General features: G+C 48.1%; 1 protein-coding gene across 1 annotated transcript; it reads left to right on the forward strand.

Annotated features, from left to right (window-relative positions):
- The first annotated feature begins 4086 nt into the window (after positions 1 to 4086).
- Positions 4087 to 6256, forward strand: LOC119359117. Its single transcript, XM_037625441.1, has 4 exons — positions 4087 to 4537; positions 4890 to 5126; positions 5231 to 5451; positions 5574 to 6256. Exons 1-4 carry the CDS (start codon positions 4181 to 4183, stop codon positions 5884 to 5886), a joined length of 1128 nt encoding a protein of 375 aa, XP_037481338.1. The 5' UTR covers positions 4087 to 4180; the 3' UTR covers positions 5887 to 6256.
- Positions 6257 to 17748: the final 11492 nt, after the last annotated feature.

Raw genomic sequence — 17748 nt, forward strand, 5'->3', positions numbered from 1 at the left:
ATGTCTACATGTCTCCCGAACCCGTAGGGTCTACACACTTAAGGTTCGGTGATGCTAGGGTTGTAGGGATATGTATATGCAGTAACCCGAATGTTGCTCGGAGTCCCGGATGAGATCCCGGACGTCACGAGGAGTTCCGGAATGGTCCGGAGGTAAAGAATTATATATAGGAAGTGCTATTTCGGCCGTCGGGACAAGTTTTGGGGTCAGCGGTATTGTACCGGGACCACCGGAAGGGTCCCGGGGGTCCACCGGGTGGGGCCACCTATCCCGGAGGGCCCCATGGGCTGAAGTGGGAAGGGATCCAGCCCAAAGTGGGCTGGGGCGCCACTTCCCCTAGGGCCCATGCGCCTAGGGTGGGGGAAACCCTAAAGGGGGGGGGGGCGCCCCCTTGCTTGGGGGGCAAGCCCCCCACCCCTTGGCCGCCGCCCCCCTAGGAGATTGCATCTCCTAGGGCCGGCGCCCACTCCTAGGCCCCCCTATGTATAGTGGGGGGGATGGAGGACTTCTTACCTTTGCCTTTGGTGCCTCCCTCTCCCTCTCCAACACATCCTCCTCCTCCATAGAGCTTGGCGAAGCCCTGCCGGAGTACTGCAGCTCCATCACCACCACGCCGTCGTCCTGCTGCTGGAGCCATCTTCCTCAACCTCTCCTTGCCCCTTGCTGGATCAAGAAGAAGGAGACGTCATGCTGACCGTACGTGTGTTGAACGCGGAGGTGCCGTCCGTTCGGCGCTAAGATCTCCGGTGATTTGGATCACGTCGAGTACGACTCCCTCATCCCCGTTCTTTGAACGCTTCCGCTCGCGATCTACAAAGGTATGTAGATGCATCCGATCACTCGTTGTTAGATGAACTCATAGATGGATCTTGGTGAAACCGTAGGAAATTTTTTGTTTTCTGCAACGTGCACCAACAGTAAAATAGCAACACAGCCATGTTGGGTGTGGCCCACCCGCCAGCATCTACGGCACCTCACGGGGTCTCTACATACACGCACTTGTTGGTCGAGCGCCAAGCATCGGTAGCAGCGCGTCATGGCGTTGAACCGCTTGGGAGGGTTGGAAAGGCAGTGACGAGGAGCGAGGGGGGCTGCATGCTATAAGAAGGGGAGAGGGGGGCATGGGCATAAGAAACCAAAGGCCTGGTGAGCGTGCTCTGGGGATGCGGCAGCCGAGGTGGCGAGGGGCAGGCTGTCTCGGGCTCCCCGTTGTCGCATCTCGTGAGGCCCTGCATAGTAGAGGAGGGGGAGTCCTGATTCGGGAGTGGGCGGGAGGGCGAAGTTGACCACGGAAGCGGGCCCGCGGGGCGTGGCAGGATGCCAGGCGCAGACAAGTCCAACATGGGACGACGCGAGCGAGGAGGCACGCGAGGCCATGCATGGTAGAGAGGCAAGATGGGACGAAGCGGATCAGGGCAAATCAGAGGGGCATGCATGCACCTAGCATGCAGCGCAGGCGCTGGGTCGCTGGCCAACTGGAACCACTGTAGTGGGCCAATGGGGAGAGGGAGGATGCCCACTGCAGATAAGTCCAGAACGGGTGGCCCCCAAGCAGCCGCAGCAGACGGCGCATGCGAGCGACATGGCGCCCCAGGAAGTAAGGGAGGCGCCTCCAAAACTGGATCATGGGGGGTGCTATAGGAGATGCCTAGGATAGGCTGGGCTACTGGCTGGGCTACAGATGGTGACGAGGAGAAACTGGCCGTATTATACGCGCCCCGGGCAGCAGGGAGCAGGTACGGAGAAGCACGCGAGCCAGAGCAAGAGCGGGCGGTCCGGGCCATGGCAGCAACGGCAGTCAAGGACGCTGGGTCCCTGTTGACGTAGCATGCGGCAGAAGGGATTGCATGGGCTGCGAAGAGACGGGGTAAGGGATGTCCAACAGGGGTGGGATTAGCGATGAAACGGACAACCAACCCCTTGAAATTAACCCCTTCTAGCGACAGGATGAAGTTAGCAATACTACGATTGGCCACAGTAAACAAAAACAAGCAAGCGCTAACCTGATGAATTAGCGGGTAAGCATAAGGCGAACCAATCCGACCGTTGAGCAAGGCTACCACAGCGGCCGCCGGCGGCGGCGGCACAGGTAGCAGCACCTCGAGCCAGACCAGCGTGGGCGAGGAGAGGGCGGAGGCGGCGGACAGAGGTGAGCATACCGGGGAGGAGAAGTAGGTGAGCGAGAACTCCAGAAGGGCCTCGCCCGGCGAGCGATGGAGAGGCTCGTCACTGATGGTGACTACCCTCCGCAGGACTTCTGGGGTTGAGGAAGCCAAGAACCCGCCGCGGAGCGAGCGGCCACGAAGGACGTCTTCATCGCTGGCGGCGGAGATGTCCCTTTCCGTCGCGATCCCAAGATACAGGGCAGTGGCACCCGCCCCGGCAACGGCCGCGTCTAGAGCCATGGAGAGTTCCCGAGGCGGGGGAGACGATGGGAGCTCGTGCGGCTGGCGCCAGGCCAGGCCCATGGTGGCGGCCTGGCCGGCCGGCATGGTGGGCGCCGTCGCCGGAGTGACCGACGGCGATATCGTGGAGTCGCCTAAGAATCCTGCTTATGCTCGCCTCTTCCTGCCCTGCGTCTCAGGACATTCAAAAGTCATATCTAGGTCGACATTTTGTCATAATTGTAACAAAGAAGCTATAGAAGACCAAATTTGCATAACTTAGACTAACCTCAAAGTTTTCGGTAAGCCAAGTCGTTGGATGCGTTGTGGGCACCGGACATTCTCCTTGCAAGGCATGTTGTTGAATCACTGCGTGCATTGTTGTCATACCACGGGAGGAAGCTGGTTGTAAAGCACAAAGAGCAAGACTAGAGAATGGGAGCAACTAGTTAACGAGCGCTTCTTCGGAAGCCTCGTAACGATCAGCGCCATTTGGCATGCTCTCAGCCATTCGCCACGTGTCGCGTTCTGAGCGCTTCCTTCGGATTTTATTTTTTTTATTTTTTCACACGCGTTTTCGGCTTTTTAGACGGTTTTTTCTGGGTTTTTTCGATGTTTTGATTTTTCCCCGGTCTTTCTTAGCTTTTCGATCAAAACAAATTTCAAAAAAAAAATTGCGCGAAAAAACGCGTTTTCTTTTTTTTCCTTTCGCAAAAGTCACGGTTTTTCTCCCGCGAGAGGCACGGTTGTGCTTTATCGAGAGTCACGGCCGTGCCTTTCGGAAACGAAAAAAAAACGTGTTTTCTGTTTTTTTTCTTTTGCGAGAGTCACGGTTTTTCTTTCGCGAGAGGCATGGTTGTGCTTTTGTGAGAGTCACGGTTGTGCTTTTGTGAGAGTCACGGCCGTGCCTCTCGGAAAGGGAAAAAGAAAACGCGTTTTCTGTTTTTTTTCTTTTCTGAGAGTCACGCTTTTGCTTCCGCGAGAGGCATGATTGTGCTTGCGCGAAAGTCACGGCCGTGCCTCTCGAAAAGGGAAAAAATACGCGTTTTCTGTTTTTTTTTTCTTTCATGAGAGTCACGGTTTTGTTTCCGCGAGAGCACGGTTGTGCTTTCGCGAGAGTCACAGTCGTGTCGCTCGAAAACGGAAAAAACGTGTTTTCTGTTTTTTTTCCTTCCATAAGAGTCACGGTTTTGCTTACACGAGAGGCACGGTTGTGATTTTGCGAGAGGCACGGGAGTGCCTCTTTCGGAAAGAGAAAAAACCGTGGTCCCGGTTCGGATTTTTCGCCCGGTTTTTTCCCTTCGTTAGCCCACGTGCCGTGTCTTGGGCCCGCTTCTTCTCTCTCTCTCAGTAGTCCTCGTCTCCCGCGGTTCGGGGAGCAAGAGAGAGACCCGATCGATCTCTTCCGTGGGCATCTCCGCCCTCTCCCTCCACCACCTCGCGGGGTTCTTCCTTTCCCTCGCCATGACGCACGCCGCTTACTTCTCCCATCGCTCTCGGCAGCAGCAGCAGCATCCACGCAAGCGCGGCGTCCACGGCTCGGGAGAGAGATGCCCAGGTAAGCGCACACGCATCCATGGCCGCCGTGTGTCGTACTGTCGTTCCTTTGGTTTCTCCGTGGAGTATGCTTTGATCCGTGCGTGCCTGTGTTTAGCTCCGAGGCGGCGGCGGCGGCGGCGGCTTCAGGCGCGCCAAGTTCTTCCGCGGAGGCCCCGCGTGGGGGAGGACCGGGGCGATGCGAGGTAGGCTCGCGGCCACGCGACCCGGAAGGAGACGGGCGCGCGGCGGCGCAGGTCATGGTCACGCCGATGCCGCCGCCGCCGGAGCCTGAGGTGGTAGCGCGGAATTTGGCGGCACCGACGGCATCTGAGGTGAGAGCGGAGATTGTGGCGGCACCCACGGCACCGGAGGTGAGAGCGGAGAGTGTGACGGCATCGGCGGAGCCTGAGGTGAGAGCGGCGAGTGCGGCGCCATCGGCCGCGCCTGAGGTGGTGAGAGTGGAGAATTTGCCTGCGCACCCGCAACCGGGACCGAGGCCGAGGCGGCGGTGGTGGTCGGGGATCCCGTGGACGAGGCTGCTGCTCGGAGGCCTGCTAGTGGTGGCGGTCGGCTATGCCTTCTACAAATGGGGGCTCCCCCTCTTATCAGACAAGGTTCTTCCACCCTCCCTTCCTCGCATTCTACTACTCTACTAGTATACGTACTACTCTACACATCTGATTTTCCCTAGTAATTTTACTCCTCTTTGACACGTGATTTGTGTCTCCTGGGGAACCCATGTTGTTAACTCAATGGATTCTCTAGTTCATCTTCATTCACCCAAACAATCCCCAGATACAGACATACAGTACACAAGCACATGCCATTTCTGTTTTCTACACTGATGATGCCATCAGGATTCTGGACTCTGCTGAACTGCTCATGCTCTACACTCAATTTCGCTAATTTTTTTATCTGCATGTTGGAGTATTTAATCTGCCTTTACGGCATGATGTTGCACTGTAGGTGCTCTTGCCGATCATGCGATGGGAGGCGACATCTTTCGGGCGTCCTGTGCTGGCTATCGTGCTGGTCATTTCCATGTCCGTCTTCCCTACCGTGTTCCTGCCCTCTTTCCCGTCCATGTGGCTGACAGGGATAATATTCGGCTACGGCCTGGGCCTCTTGATCATCCTGGTTGGCACCGGCATAGGCATGTCCATACCGTACTGGATCGGCTCCCTGTTCCTCCATCATATTCATGTAATGTTCATCATCTCCATTTCCTCAATCATGGGCTGCCTATATAAATAGATGATGGTGTGCCCTGAGTTCTACTCTGCATCTGAAGTCCGAACCTATTACAGGGATGGTTGGAGAAGAAATGGCCTCAGCAGATAGCCCTGATCAAACTGGCCGGCAGAGGGGGCTGGTTCCAGCAGTTCCGGGTGGTTGCGCTGTTACGGCTCTCGCCGTTCCCGTATGTGATGTTCAACTATGTCGCAACCATCACCCAGATCAACTTCACCCCTTACATTTGTGGCTCGGTTGTCGGAATGGTACCTGACGCGCTGGTCAACATCTACAGGTATGATTCAGAGTCCAGAATAACATTCAGTTGTTCAGTACTCCGTAGTACTGAGCAGATGGCCTATCAAATACCCAATCTTAACCAAGATCATCTTGCTACCTTGTCCTGTTTTTGTGCAGTGGCCGGTTGATCCTCGCACTGGCGGACCTGAAGTACGACCAGCGTCGGATGACAACGGTGGAGATAGTGTACAACGTCATCTCTGCCATCGTTGCAGTTCTTATAGGGGTCGGGTTTACGGTCTACGCGAGACGAGCCTTGGATGGCATACAAAGCGCGGAAGGCGCGCGGCAACCTGAACCCGCTGTCGTCCCTGCTGTCCCCGCACCGGAGCTCAGTGATCGCCATCGAAGTTCCAGCTCTGTGCCGGCGTCAGAACTCGGTGGTGATCGCCAAAGAAGTTCCAGCTCCGTGCCAGTTGATGTTGTGTAGTGGCATACTGGCATGCAGTGGATTCTTTAAAGAACTGCAATGCTTGAAAGATCCAGCCAGGGTTTTACAGAATGTTCTGAACCCTGCTGCAGCACTTGTGTTGGTTGGGTTGGGTGTCAAAGGTCAAGACTTCGTGGGTTCTTCTAACCTGGAACAATGTGGATTTACCTGACCGGCTTTCTTTAGTTAGAACCACACACGAATAGCAGAAAACAGGGTGACGGTTAGGCTCCGTCTGGTGTTGCATAGCTTTTCATAAGCATTTGTTTCATTTTGTGAATGTATTACAGTTAGAAAATATCTTTCTTAGAAATAACAGAGAATTCTTGCTTGGATTAGTAATAGTATAGAGATTGTTTGTGGCTGTTGCTTCTCTAGTATCCATCCTCGTGCTTTGAGTTAATTGCATGTTGGTGCCACACTTGCGCGCCTACTCACGAGTCAGTACCACTATTCGTGTATGTCGCGGTTCAGTACCACTATTCGGCCTAACTGTTACAAACTGGACGGACAGCCGTATAAGTGAATATTGACCATGTATCTGATAGACGGGGCCCATCTGTCAGGTGACACGGTGGCCAGTCGGCGCGTGCCCGGTGCGCTGACTAGGACGAGGCCGGTGCAGTCGGTCTACATGGGCTCGGTCGGCTCGGTCGTGGGTCGGCCTCACTCTCGCTCGACCTCACTCTCACTCTCGCTCTCCCTCCTCTCTCCGATTCGCCGTTGCCCGCCGCCCGCCGCCGTCGCCACCTGAACCGGCTCGCCGTCGCGCCATGGAGGACGAGAGCAGCCAGGACTCAAGCGTGCAATACATGAACCTCTCCGACGACGAAGCCATGCATTACCGGGTGAGTTGTAGAGCTAGGGTTAGGGTTGGGTTATCTGATTTGTGGGGATTTGATTTGATTCGGGGATTTTCTTTTCCTTTTGGTCCTGTAGATCCCTGCTAGCATTGAAGACCAAGACTACAGTGGCATTGAGACAACACCCAGAGTTCTTTGCCATCAGCATGGTGTGGCGGATGAGAGGCGTGTAGCATTTGAAGCATTTAACACGGACAAGAGGTTCTTAGTCTGTCCTAAGAGTGTAAGATTCTGTCGAAACTCTGTGTTGATTGTATTGCTTAATCTAGCCATGTGCATAGAATTGTTCAGTCGAGTGCATAGAATTCATGTTTTTTAATCTACCCATGTGCTGATGCACATTGTTTAATGAGTACTCTTATTTAATTGGGTAGCTGTGATGGTCATTTTGTAGCCATTTAGTACAACTGATGCTAATCCGTGGATTAGAAAATGTGTTGATGCTTTCCATGTATATTTAATTTGGCCTATAATTTTATAATTGGTTAACAACTTAGTTTGCAGTGCAGTGCAGATAATCATTGTTTAGCTCACAAGAGTACTCACTTTGCAAATTATTTGATTGTTTAAGGTCAGAGAGATTCAATGTCAGAAGCTTAAAATTTTAGTGTCAGAGGTTCATTCTTTAGTTGGCTATATTATTAAAGTTGTTTCTCAAAGATGCTTAAAGTTAATTTTTTAATTCAGTGGCAGATGCTTAAAGTTGATTTGATTTGTATTTCATTGTTTAAAGTTAGATGCTCAAAGTTCAGTTACAATTTAAAGTTAGATGCTCAAAGTTCAGTTATAATGTAAAGTTAGATGCTCAAAGTTCAGTTATAATTTAAAGTTAGATGCTCAAAGTTCAGTTATAATTTGAAGTTAGGTGCTCAAAGTTCAGTTATTATTTAAAGTTAGATGCTCAAAGTTCATTGTTTAAAGCCAGTTTATTGCTTAAATAATTTGCCTAGGAGATTGATTTTGCACATGCTATGGTTGTTTATATTGCAGGAAGATGACAACTGTGGTATTGTTCTCTGGGTTGATCCAGAGTGGCCTCCTACATTGTAGAATGCCTTGTTGAAGCTATGGGAAATGTATCATGACAGCAAGAGTGATAGGAGGAAGGATAACCTGGAGAGTTCACTCACTATTCACCATTTGACTGAAGAAAAAAATAATCTAGAGGCCAACTATGACAAATTGGTTGAAGATGTGCACCAACTGTTGAATGCTCAAGAGGATAGGATGGTAGATTTCAACTATTTGCAGGCTAAGATGCAGAATGTGCATGTTTCTGATTCAGTTGTATCTGACATGAAGACAGAGATGGGGAAGAAAGATGCAGAGATCTTCAAGCTGCAGGAGAAGTATAAAGTACTGATGAACCTGACACAATCTCAATCAGGAACCTGAAATTCAATCATCTAAATGAGAAGGAAGTGCTTAGTACATCCACCAGGAACCTGCAATTCCAGGTTGATGAACTCAAAAAAATCTGAGGAAAAGCTCACCCAGGAGAACACCCAGCTGCTCCTTCACATGGGTGATCTCAAGAATGGGCATGACAAGCTCACAGCAAGGAGGGATCAGCTAAAGATTCAGATTGCTGAACTGTTGAAGTCAGAGGAGAAGAACAAGCAGAAATTGAAGGGGATCATGGACATCTTGTCAGAATGAAGATGTAGAGGAGAGCAAGAGCAAGATTCAGATCAACATGAAGAAGAAGAATGCTTGCTTTGCCGACCTTTTGTGGAGTATGGTGTTATTGTGAACTAAGTTATGTACTATGGATGTGTTGGGGAACGTAGCAATAATTCAAAATTTTCTACGTATCACCAAGATCAATATGGAGTCATCTAGCAACGAGGGAGGAGTGGATCTACATACCCTTGTAGATCGCGCGTGGAAGCGTTCAAGAGAACGGGGTTGATGGAGTCGTACTTGTCGTGATCCAAATCACCGATGATCCTCGCCGAACGGACGGCACCTCCGCGTTCAACACACGTACGAAGCAGCGACGTCTCCTCCTTCTTGATCCAGCAAGGGGGGAGGAGAGGTTGATGGAGATCCAGCAGCACGACGGCGTGGTGGTGGAAGTAGCGGGATTCCAACAGGGCTTCGCTAAGCGCTGCGGGAGGAGGGAGATGTGTCATGGGAGGGAGAGGGAGGCGCCAGGGCTTAGGTGAGGCTGCCCTCCCTTCCCCCCACTATATATAGGGCCAAGGGAGAGGGGGGCGCAGCCTTGGCCCTTCCTCCAAGGAAGGGTGCGGCTAGGGAGGAGTCCATCCTCCCCAAGGCACCTAGGAGGTGCCTTCCCCCTTTAGGACTCTTCCTTTTCCTTATCTCTTGGCGCATGGGCCTCTTGGGGCTGGTGCCCTTGGCCCATAAAGGCCAAGGCGCACACCCCTACAGCCCATGTGGCCCCCGGGGCAGGTGGACCCCCTTGGTGGACCCCCAGACCCCTTTCGGCACTCCTGGTACAATACCGATAATGCGCGAAACTTTTCCGGCGACCAAAACAAGACTTCCCATATATAAATCTTTACCTCCGGACCATTTTGGAACTCCTCGTGACGTCCGGGATCTCATCCGGGACTTCGAACAACTTTCGGGTTACCGCATACTTATATCTCTATAACCCTAGCGTCACTGAACCTTAAGTGTGTAGACCCTACGGGTTCGGGAGACACGTAGACATGACCGAGACGACTCTCCGGCCAATAACCAACAGCGGGATCTGGATACCCATGTTGGCTCCCACATGCTCCTCGATGATCTCATCGGATGAACCACGATGTCAAGGACTTAATCAATCCCGTATACAATTCCCTTTGTCTATCGGTACAACACTTGCCCGAGATTCGATCGTCGGTATCCCAATACCTTGTTCAATCTCGTTACCGGCAAGTCTCTTTACTAGTTCCGTAACACATCATCCCGTGATCAACTCCTTGATCACATTGTGCACATTATGATGATGTCCTACCGAGTGGGCCCAGAGATACCTCTCCGTCACACGGAGTGACAAATCCCAGTCTCGATTCATGCCAACCCAACAGACACTTTCGGAGATACCCATAGTGCACCTTTATAGTCACCCAGTTACGTTGTGACGTTTGGCACACCCAAAGTATTCCTATGGTATCCGGGAGTTGCACAATCTCATGGTCTAAGGAAATGATACTTGACGTTAGAAAAGCTTTAGCATACGAACTACATGATCTTGTGCTAGGCTTAGGATTGGGTCTTGTCCATGACATCATTCTCCTAATGATGTGATCCCGTTATCAACGACATCCAATGTCCATGGTCAGGAAACCGTAACCATCTATTGATCAACGAGCTAGTCAACTAGAGGTTTACTAGGGACATGGTGTTGTCTATGTATCCACACATGTATCTGAGTTTCCTATCAATGCAATTCTAGCATGGATAATAAACGATTATCATGAACACGGAAATATAATAATAACCAATTTATTATTGCCTCTAGGGCATATTTCCAACAGTCTCCCACTTGCACTAGAGTCAATAATCCAGTTCACATCGATATGTGATTAACACTCAAGGTCACATCCCCATGTGACTAACACCCAAAGAGTCTACTAGAGTCAATAATCTAGTTCACATTACCATGTGATTATTACTCGATGAGTTCTGGGTTTGATCATGTTATGCTTGTGAGAGATGTTATAGTCAACGGATCTGAACCTTTTAGATCCGTGTGTGCTTTACAAATCTCTGTGTCATCTCCTAGATGCAGCTACCACGTTCTATTTGGAGCTATTCCAAACAACTGTTCTACTATACGAATCCAGTTTGCTACTCAGAATAATCTGGATTAGTGTCAAAGTTTGCATCGGCGTAACCCTTTACGACAAACTCTTTTACCACCTCCATAATCGAGAAAATTCCTTAGTCCACTAGTTACTAAGGATAACTTTGACCGCTATCCTGTGATCCATTCTTGGATCACTCTTGTACCCCTTGACTGACTCATGGCAAGGCACACTTCAGGTGCGGTACACAGCATAGCATACTGTAGAGAGCCTATGATAAAAGCATAGGGGACGACCTTCGTCCTTCCTCTTTCTTCTGCCGTGGTCGAGCTTTAAGTCTTAACTTCATACCTTACAACTCAGGCAAGAACTCCTTTGACTGATCCATCTTGAACACCTTCAAGATCATGTCAAGGTATGTGCTCATTTGAAAGTACCATTAAGAATTTTGATCTATCCTTATAGATCTTGATGCTCAATGTTCAAGTAGCTTAATCCAGGCTTTCCATTGAAAAACACTTTCCAAATAACCCTATATGCTTTCCAGAAATTCTACGTCATTTCTGATCAACAATATGTCAACAACATATATTTATCAGAAATTCTATAGTGCTCCCACTCACTTCTTTGGAAATACAAGTTTCTCATAAACTTTGTATACACCCAAAATCTTTGATCATCTCATCAAAGCATACATTCCAACTCCAAGATGCTTACTCCAGTCCTAAGAAGGATTGCTGGAGCTTTGCATACTTGTTAGCATCTTTCAGGATTGTTAAAACCTTCTGGTTGTATCACATACAACCTTTCCTCAAGAAAATCGTCGAGGAAACAATGTTTTGACATCCTATCTGCAAGATTTCATAAATAATGCAGTAATCGCTAATATAATTCCAACAGACTCTTAGCATCGCTACGAGTGAGAAAGTCTCATCGTAGTCAACTCCTTGAACTTGTCGGAAAACATCTTAACGACAAGTGAAGCTTTCTTAATGGTGATACTTACCATCATTGTCCGTCTTACTTTTAAAATCCATATGTACCTTAACAGCCTTACGACCATCAAGCAGTTCTTCCAAAGTCTACACTTTGTTTTCATACATGGATCCTATCTCGGATTTTATGGCCTCAAGCCATTTATCGGAATCCGGGCCCACCATCGCTTCTCCATGGCTCGTAGGTTCATTGTTTTCTAGCAACATGACTTCCAAGACAGGATCACGTACCACTCTGAAGTAGTACGCATCCTTGTCATCCCACGAGGTTTGGTAGTGACTTGATCTGAAGTTTCATGATCACTATCATAAGCTTCCACTTCCATTGTTGTAGGTTCCACAGGAACAACTTCCTGTGCCCTGCCACACACTAGTTGAAGAGACGGTTCAATAACCTCATCAAGTCTCCACCATCCTCCCACTCAATTCTTTCGAGAGAAACTTTTCCTCGAGAAAGGACCCGATTCTAGAAACAATCCCTTATTGCTTTCGGTTCTGAGACAGGAGGTATACCCAACTGTTTTGGGTGTCCTATGAAGATGCATTTATCCGCTTTGGGTTCGAGCTTATCAGCCTGAAACTTTTTCGCATAAGCGTCGCAGCCCCAAACTTTTAAGAAATGACAGCTTAGGTTTCTCTAAACCATAGTTCATACGGTGTCATCTCATCGGAATTACGTGGTGCCCTATTTAAAGTGAATGTGGTTGTCTCTAATGCCTAACCCATAAACTATCGTGGTAATTCGATAAGAGACATCATGGTATGCATCATATCCAATAGGGTGCAGTTATGATGTTCGGACACACCATCACACTATGGTGTTCCAGGCTATATTAGTTGTGAAACAATTTCCATAATGTCTTAATTCTATGCCAAACTCGTAATTCAGATATTCATCTCTATGATCATATCATAGATATGTTATCCTCTTATCACGACGATCTTTCAACTTCACCATGAAATTACTTGAACCTTTCAATAATTCAGACTCGTGATTCATCAAGTAAATATACTCAACATCTACTCAAATCATCTGTGAAGTAAGAACATAACGATATCCACTACATGCCTCAGCACTCATTGGACTGCACACATCAAAATGTATTACTTCCAACAAGTTGCTTTCTAGTTCCATTTTACTGAAAAGGAGGCTTTCAGTCATCTTGCCCATGTGGTATGATTTGCATGTCTCAAGTGATTCAAAATCAAGTGAGTCCAAACGGTCCATTTGCATGGAGTTTCTTCATGCATATACACCAATAGACATGGTTCGCATGCCTCAAACTTTTCAAAAACGAGTGAGCCCAAAGATCCATCAACATGGAGCTTCTTCATGCGATTTATACCGATATGACTTACGTGGCAGTGCCACAAGTAGGTGGTACTATCATTACTATCATTTGGCATGAACATGTGTATCACTACGATCGAGATTCAATAAACCATTCATTTTAGGTGTAAGACCATTGAAGGTATTATTCAAATAAACAGAGTAACCATTACTCTCTCCTTAAATGAATAACCGTATTGTGATAGACATAATCCAATCATGTCTATGCTCAACGCAAACACCAATCTTGATGGTAGAGGGAGCGTACGATATTTGATAAACCATGGAAATACTTCCAACACATATCGTCATCTCACCTTTTGGCTAGTCTCCGTTTATTCCGTAGCCTTTTGTTTCGAGTTACTAACACTTAGCAACCGAACCGGTATCTAATACCCTGGTGCTACTAGGAGTACTAGTAAAGTACACATTAACACAATGTATATCCAATATACTTCTATCGACCTTGCCAGCCTTCTCATCTACCAAGTATCTAGGGTAATTCTGCTCCAGTGGCTGTTCCCCTTATTACAGAAGCACTTAGTCTCGGGTTTGGGCTCAACCTTGGGTTTCTTCACTAGAGCAGCAGCTGATTTGCCGTTTCATGAAGTTTCCCTTCTTGCCCTTGCCCTTCTTGAAACTAGTGGTTTCACCAACCATCAACAATTGATGCTCCTTCTTGATTTCTACTTTTGTGGTGTCAAACATCGCAAATATCTCAAGGATCATCATATATGTCCCTGATGTATTATAGTTCATCATGAAGCTCTAGCAGCTTGGTGGTAATGACTTCGGAGAAACATCAATATCTCATCTGGAAGATCAACTCCCACTCGATTCAAATAATTGTTGTACTCAGAAAATCTGAGCACAAGCTCAACAATTGAGCTTTTCTCCTTAGTTTGTAGGCTAAGAAAATCGTCGGAGGTCTTATACCTCTTGACGTGGGCACGAGCCTAAAATCCCAATTTCAGTCCTTGGAACATCTCATATGTTCTGTGATGTTTCAAAAACGTCTTTGATGCCTCAATTCTAAGCCGTTTAACTGAACTATCACATAGTTATCAAAATGTGTACGTCAGATGTTCGCAACATCCACAGACAAAGTTCGAGGTTCAGCACACTGAGCGGTGCATTAAGGACATAAGCCTTCTATGAAGCAATGAGGACAATCCTCAGTTTACGGACCTAGTCCGCATAATTGCTACTATCAACTTTCAACTAAATTTTCTCTAGGAACATATCTAAACAGTAGAACAGAAACGTGAGCCACAACATAATTTGCGAAGACCTTTTGACTATGTTCAGGATAATTAAGTTCATCTTATGAACTCCCACTCAGATATACATCCCTCTAGTCATCTAAGTGATTACATGATCCGAGTCAACTAGGCCGTGTCCGATCATCACGTGAGATGGACTAGTCAACATCGGTGAACATCTTCATGTTGATCGTATCTACCATACGACTCATGCTCGACCTTTCAGTCTCTTGTGTTCCGAGGCCATGTCTGTACATGCTAGGCTCGTCAAGTCAACCTAAGTGTTTTGCATGTGTTTCGAGGCCATGTCTGTACATGCTAGGCTCGTCAACACCCATTATATTCGAACGTAAGAATCTATTACACCCGATCATCACGTGGTGCTTCGAAACGACGAACTTTCGCAACGGTGCACAGTTAGGGGGAACACTTTCTTGAAATTTTAATGAGGGATCATCTTATTTACTACCGTCGTTCTAAGCAAATAAGATGTATAAACATGATAAACATCACATGCAATCAAATAGTGACATGATATGGCCATCATCACTTTGCTCCTTTTGATCTCCATCTTCGGGGCTCCATGATCATCATCGTCACCGGCATGACACCATGATCTCCATCATCATGATCTCCATCATCGTGTCTCCATGAAGTTGCCTCGCCAACTATTACTTCTACTACTACAGCTAACGGTTAGCAATAAAGTAAAGTAATTACATGACGTTTATGTTGACACGCAGGTCATAAATAAATTAAGACAACTCCTATGGCTCCTGCCGGTTGTCATACTCATCGACATGCAAGTCGTGATTCCTATTATAAGAACATGATCATATCATACATCACATATATCATTCATCACATCCTTTGGCCATATCACATCACATAGCATACCCTACAAATACAAGTTAGACGTCCTCTAATTGTTGTTTGCATGTTTTACGTGGCTGCTATGGGTTTCTAGCAAGAACGTTTCTTACCTACGCAAAAAACACAACGTGATATGCCAATTGCTATTTACCCTTCATAAGGACCCTTTTCATCGAATCTGATCCGACTAAAGTGGGAGAGACAGACACCCGCTAGCCACCTTATGCAACTAGTGCATGTCAGTCGGTGGAACCAGTCTCACGTAAGAGTACGTGTAAGGTCGGTCCGGGGCGCTTCATCCCACAATGCCGCCGGATCAAGATTGGACTAGTAACGGTAAGCATCTTGAACAAAATCAACGCCCACAACTACTTTGTGTTCTACTCATGCATAGAAACTACGCATAGACCTAGCTCATGATGCCACTGTTGGGGAACGTAGCAATAATTCAAAATTTTCTACGTATCACCAAGATCAATCTATGGAGTCATCTAGCAACGAGGGAGGAGTGGATCTACATACCCTTGTAGATCGCGCGCGGATGCGTTGAAGAGAACGGGGTTGATGGAGTCGTACTTGTCGTGATCCAAATCACCGATGATCCTAGCGTCGAACGGACGGCACCTCTGCGTTCAACACACGTACGGAGCAGCGACGTCTCCTCCTTCTTGATCCAGCAAGGGGGAGGAGAGGTTGATGGAGATCCAGCAGCACGACGGCGTGGTGGTGGAAGTAGCGGGATTCCAACAGGGCTTCGCTAAGCGATGCGGGAGGAGGGAGATGTGTCATGGGAGGGAGAGGGAGGCGCCAGGGCTTAGGTGAGGCTGCCCTCCCTTCCCCCCACTATATATAGGGCCAAGGGAGAGGGGGGGCGCAGCCTTGGCCCTTCCTCCAAGGAAGGGTGCGGCTAGGGAGGAGTCCATCCTCCCCAAGGCACCTAGGAGGTGCCTTCCCCCTTTAGGACTCTTCCTTTTCCTTATCTCTTGGCGCATGGGCCTCTTGGGGCTGGTGCCCTTGGCCCATAAAGGCCAAGGCGCACACCCCTACAGCCCATGTGGCCCCCCAGGGCAGGTGGACCCCCTTGGTGGACCTCCGGACCCCTTTCGGCACTCCCGGTACAATACCGATAATGCGCGAAACTTTTCCGGCAACCAAAACAAGACTTCCCATATATAAATCTTTACCTCCGGACCATTCCGGAACTCCTCGTGACGTCCGGGATCTCATTCGGGACTCCGAACAACTTTCGGGTTACCGCATACTTATATCTCTATAACCCTAGCGTCACTGAACCTTAAGTGTGTAGACCCTACGGGTTCGGGAGACACGTAGACATGACCGAGACGACTCTCCGGCCAATAACCAACAGCGGGATCTGGATACCCATGTTGGCTCCCACATGCTCCTCGATGATCTCATCGGATGAACCACGATGTCAAGGACTTAATCAATCCCGTATACAATTCCCTTTGTCTATCGGTACAACACTTGCCCGAGATTCGATCGTCGGTATCCCGATACCTTGTTCAATCTCGTTACCGGCAAGTCTCTTTACTCGTTCCGTAACACATCATCCCGTGATCAACTCCTTGATCACATTGTGCACATTATGATGATGTCCTACCGAGTGGGCCCAGAGATACCTCTCTGTCACACGGAGTGACAAATCCCAGTCTCGATTCGTGCCAACCCAACAAACACTTTCGGAGATACCCGTAGTGCACCTTTATAGTCACCCAGTTACGTTGTGACGTTTGGCACACCCAAAGTATTCCTACGGTATCCGGAAGTTGCACAATCTCATGGTCTAAGGAAATGATACTTGACATTAGAAAAGCTTTAGCATACGAACTACATGATCTTGTGCTAGGCTTAGGATTGGGTCTTGTCCATCACATCATTCTCCTAATGATGTGATCCCGTTATCAACGACATCCAATGTCCATGGTCAGGAAACCATAACCATCTATTGATCAACGAGCTAGTCAACTAGAGGCTTACTAGGGACATGGTGTTGTCTATGTATCCACACATGTATCTAAGTTTCCTATCAATCTATTCTAGCATGGATAATAAACGATTATCATGAACAAGGAAATATAATAATAACAAATTTATTATTGCCTCTAGGGCATATTTCCAACAGGATGTGTAGTTGTCGTGAACCACTATGTTGTTGCTTTAAGTTGTTGTGAACCACTATGGTGTTGTTGTGAACCACTATGTTGTTGCTCAGAACCACTATGTTAACTCTTAGTTGTTGTGAACCACTATGTTAATCAATATGGTGTTGTTGTGAACCAGTATGTTAACTCTTAGTTGCTTGAACCAAGATATTGAACTCTTTTATGATTTTAGTTGCTTGTCTTGTTGAACCAAGATGTTGAACTCTTTTATGATTTGAGTTGCTTGTCTTAGTTGGTTAATATTGAACCACTATGTTAATCAATATGGTGTTATTGCTTGTCATAGTGAGGCTGCCTCATAGTGGTTACTCTACTCATTTAGGGTCCGTCGACGTCGAGAACCCCCTAAACCAAAGTGGTTAGTCATTTAAGCTCTATCGACGCCGAGAACCCCCTAAATCAAAGTGGTTAGTCATTTAGGCTCCGTCGACATCGAGAACCCCCTAAACCAAAGTGGTTAGTCATTTAGGCTCCGTCGACGTCGAGACCCCCCTAAACCAAAGTGGTTAGGCATTTAGGCTCGGTCAACGTCGAAAACCCCCTAAACCAAAGTGGTTAGGCATTTAGGCTCCATCAATGTCGAGAACCCCCT

Source organism: Triticum dicoccoides, chromosome 2A (assembly GCF_002162155.2).
Source record: "Triticum dicoccoides isolate Atlit2015 ecotype Zavitan chromosome 2A, WEW_v2.0, whole genome shotgun sequence".
NCBI classification, from domain to species: Eukaryota; Viridiplantae; Streptophyta; class Magnoliopsida; order Poales; family Poaceae; genus Triticum; species Triticum dicoccoides.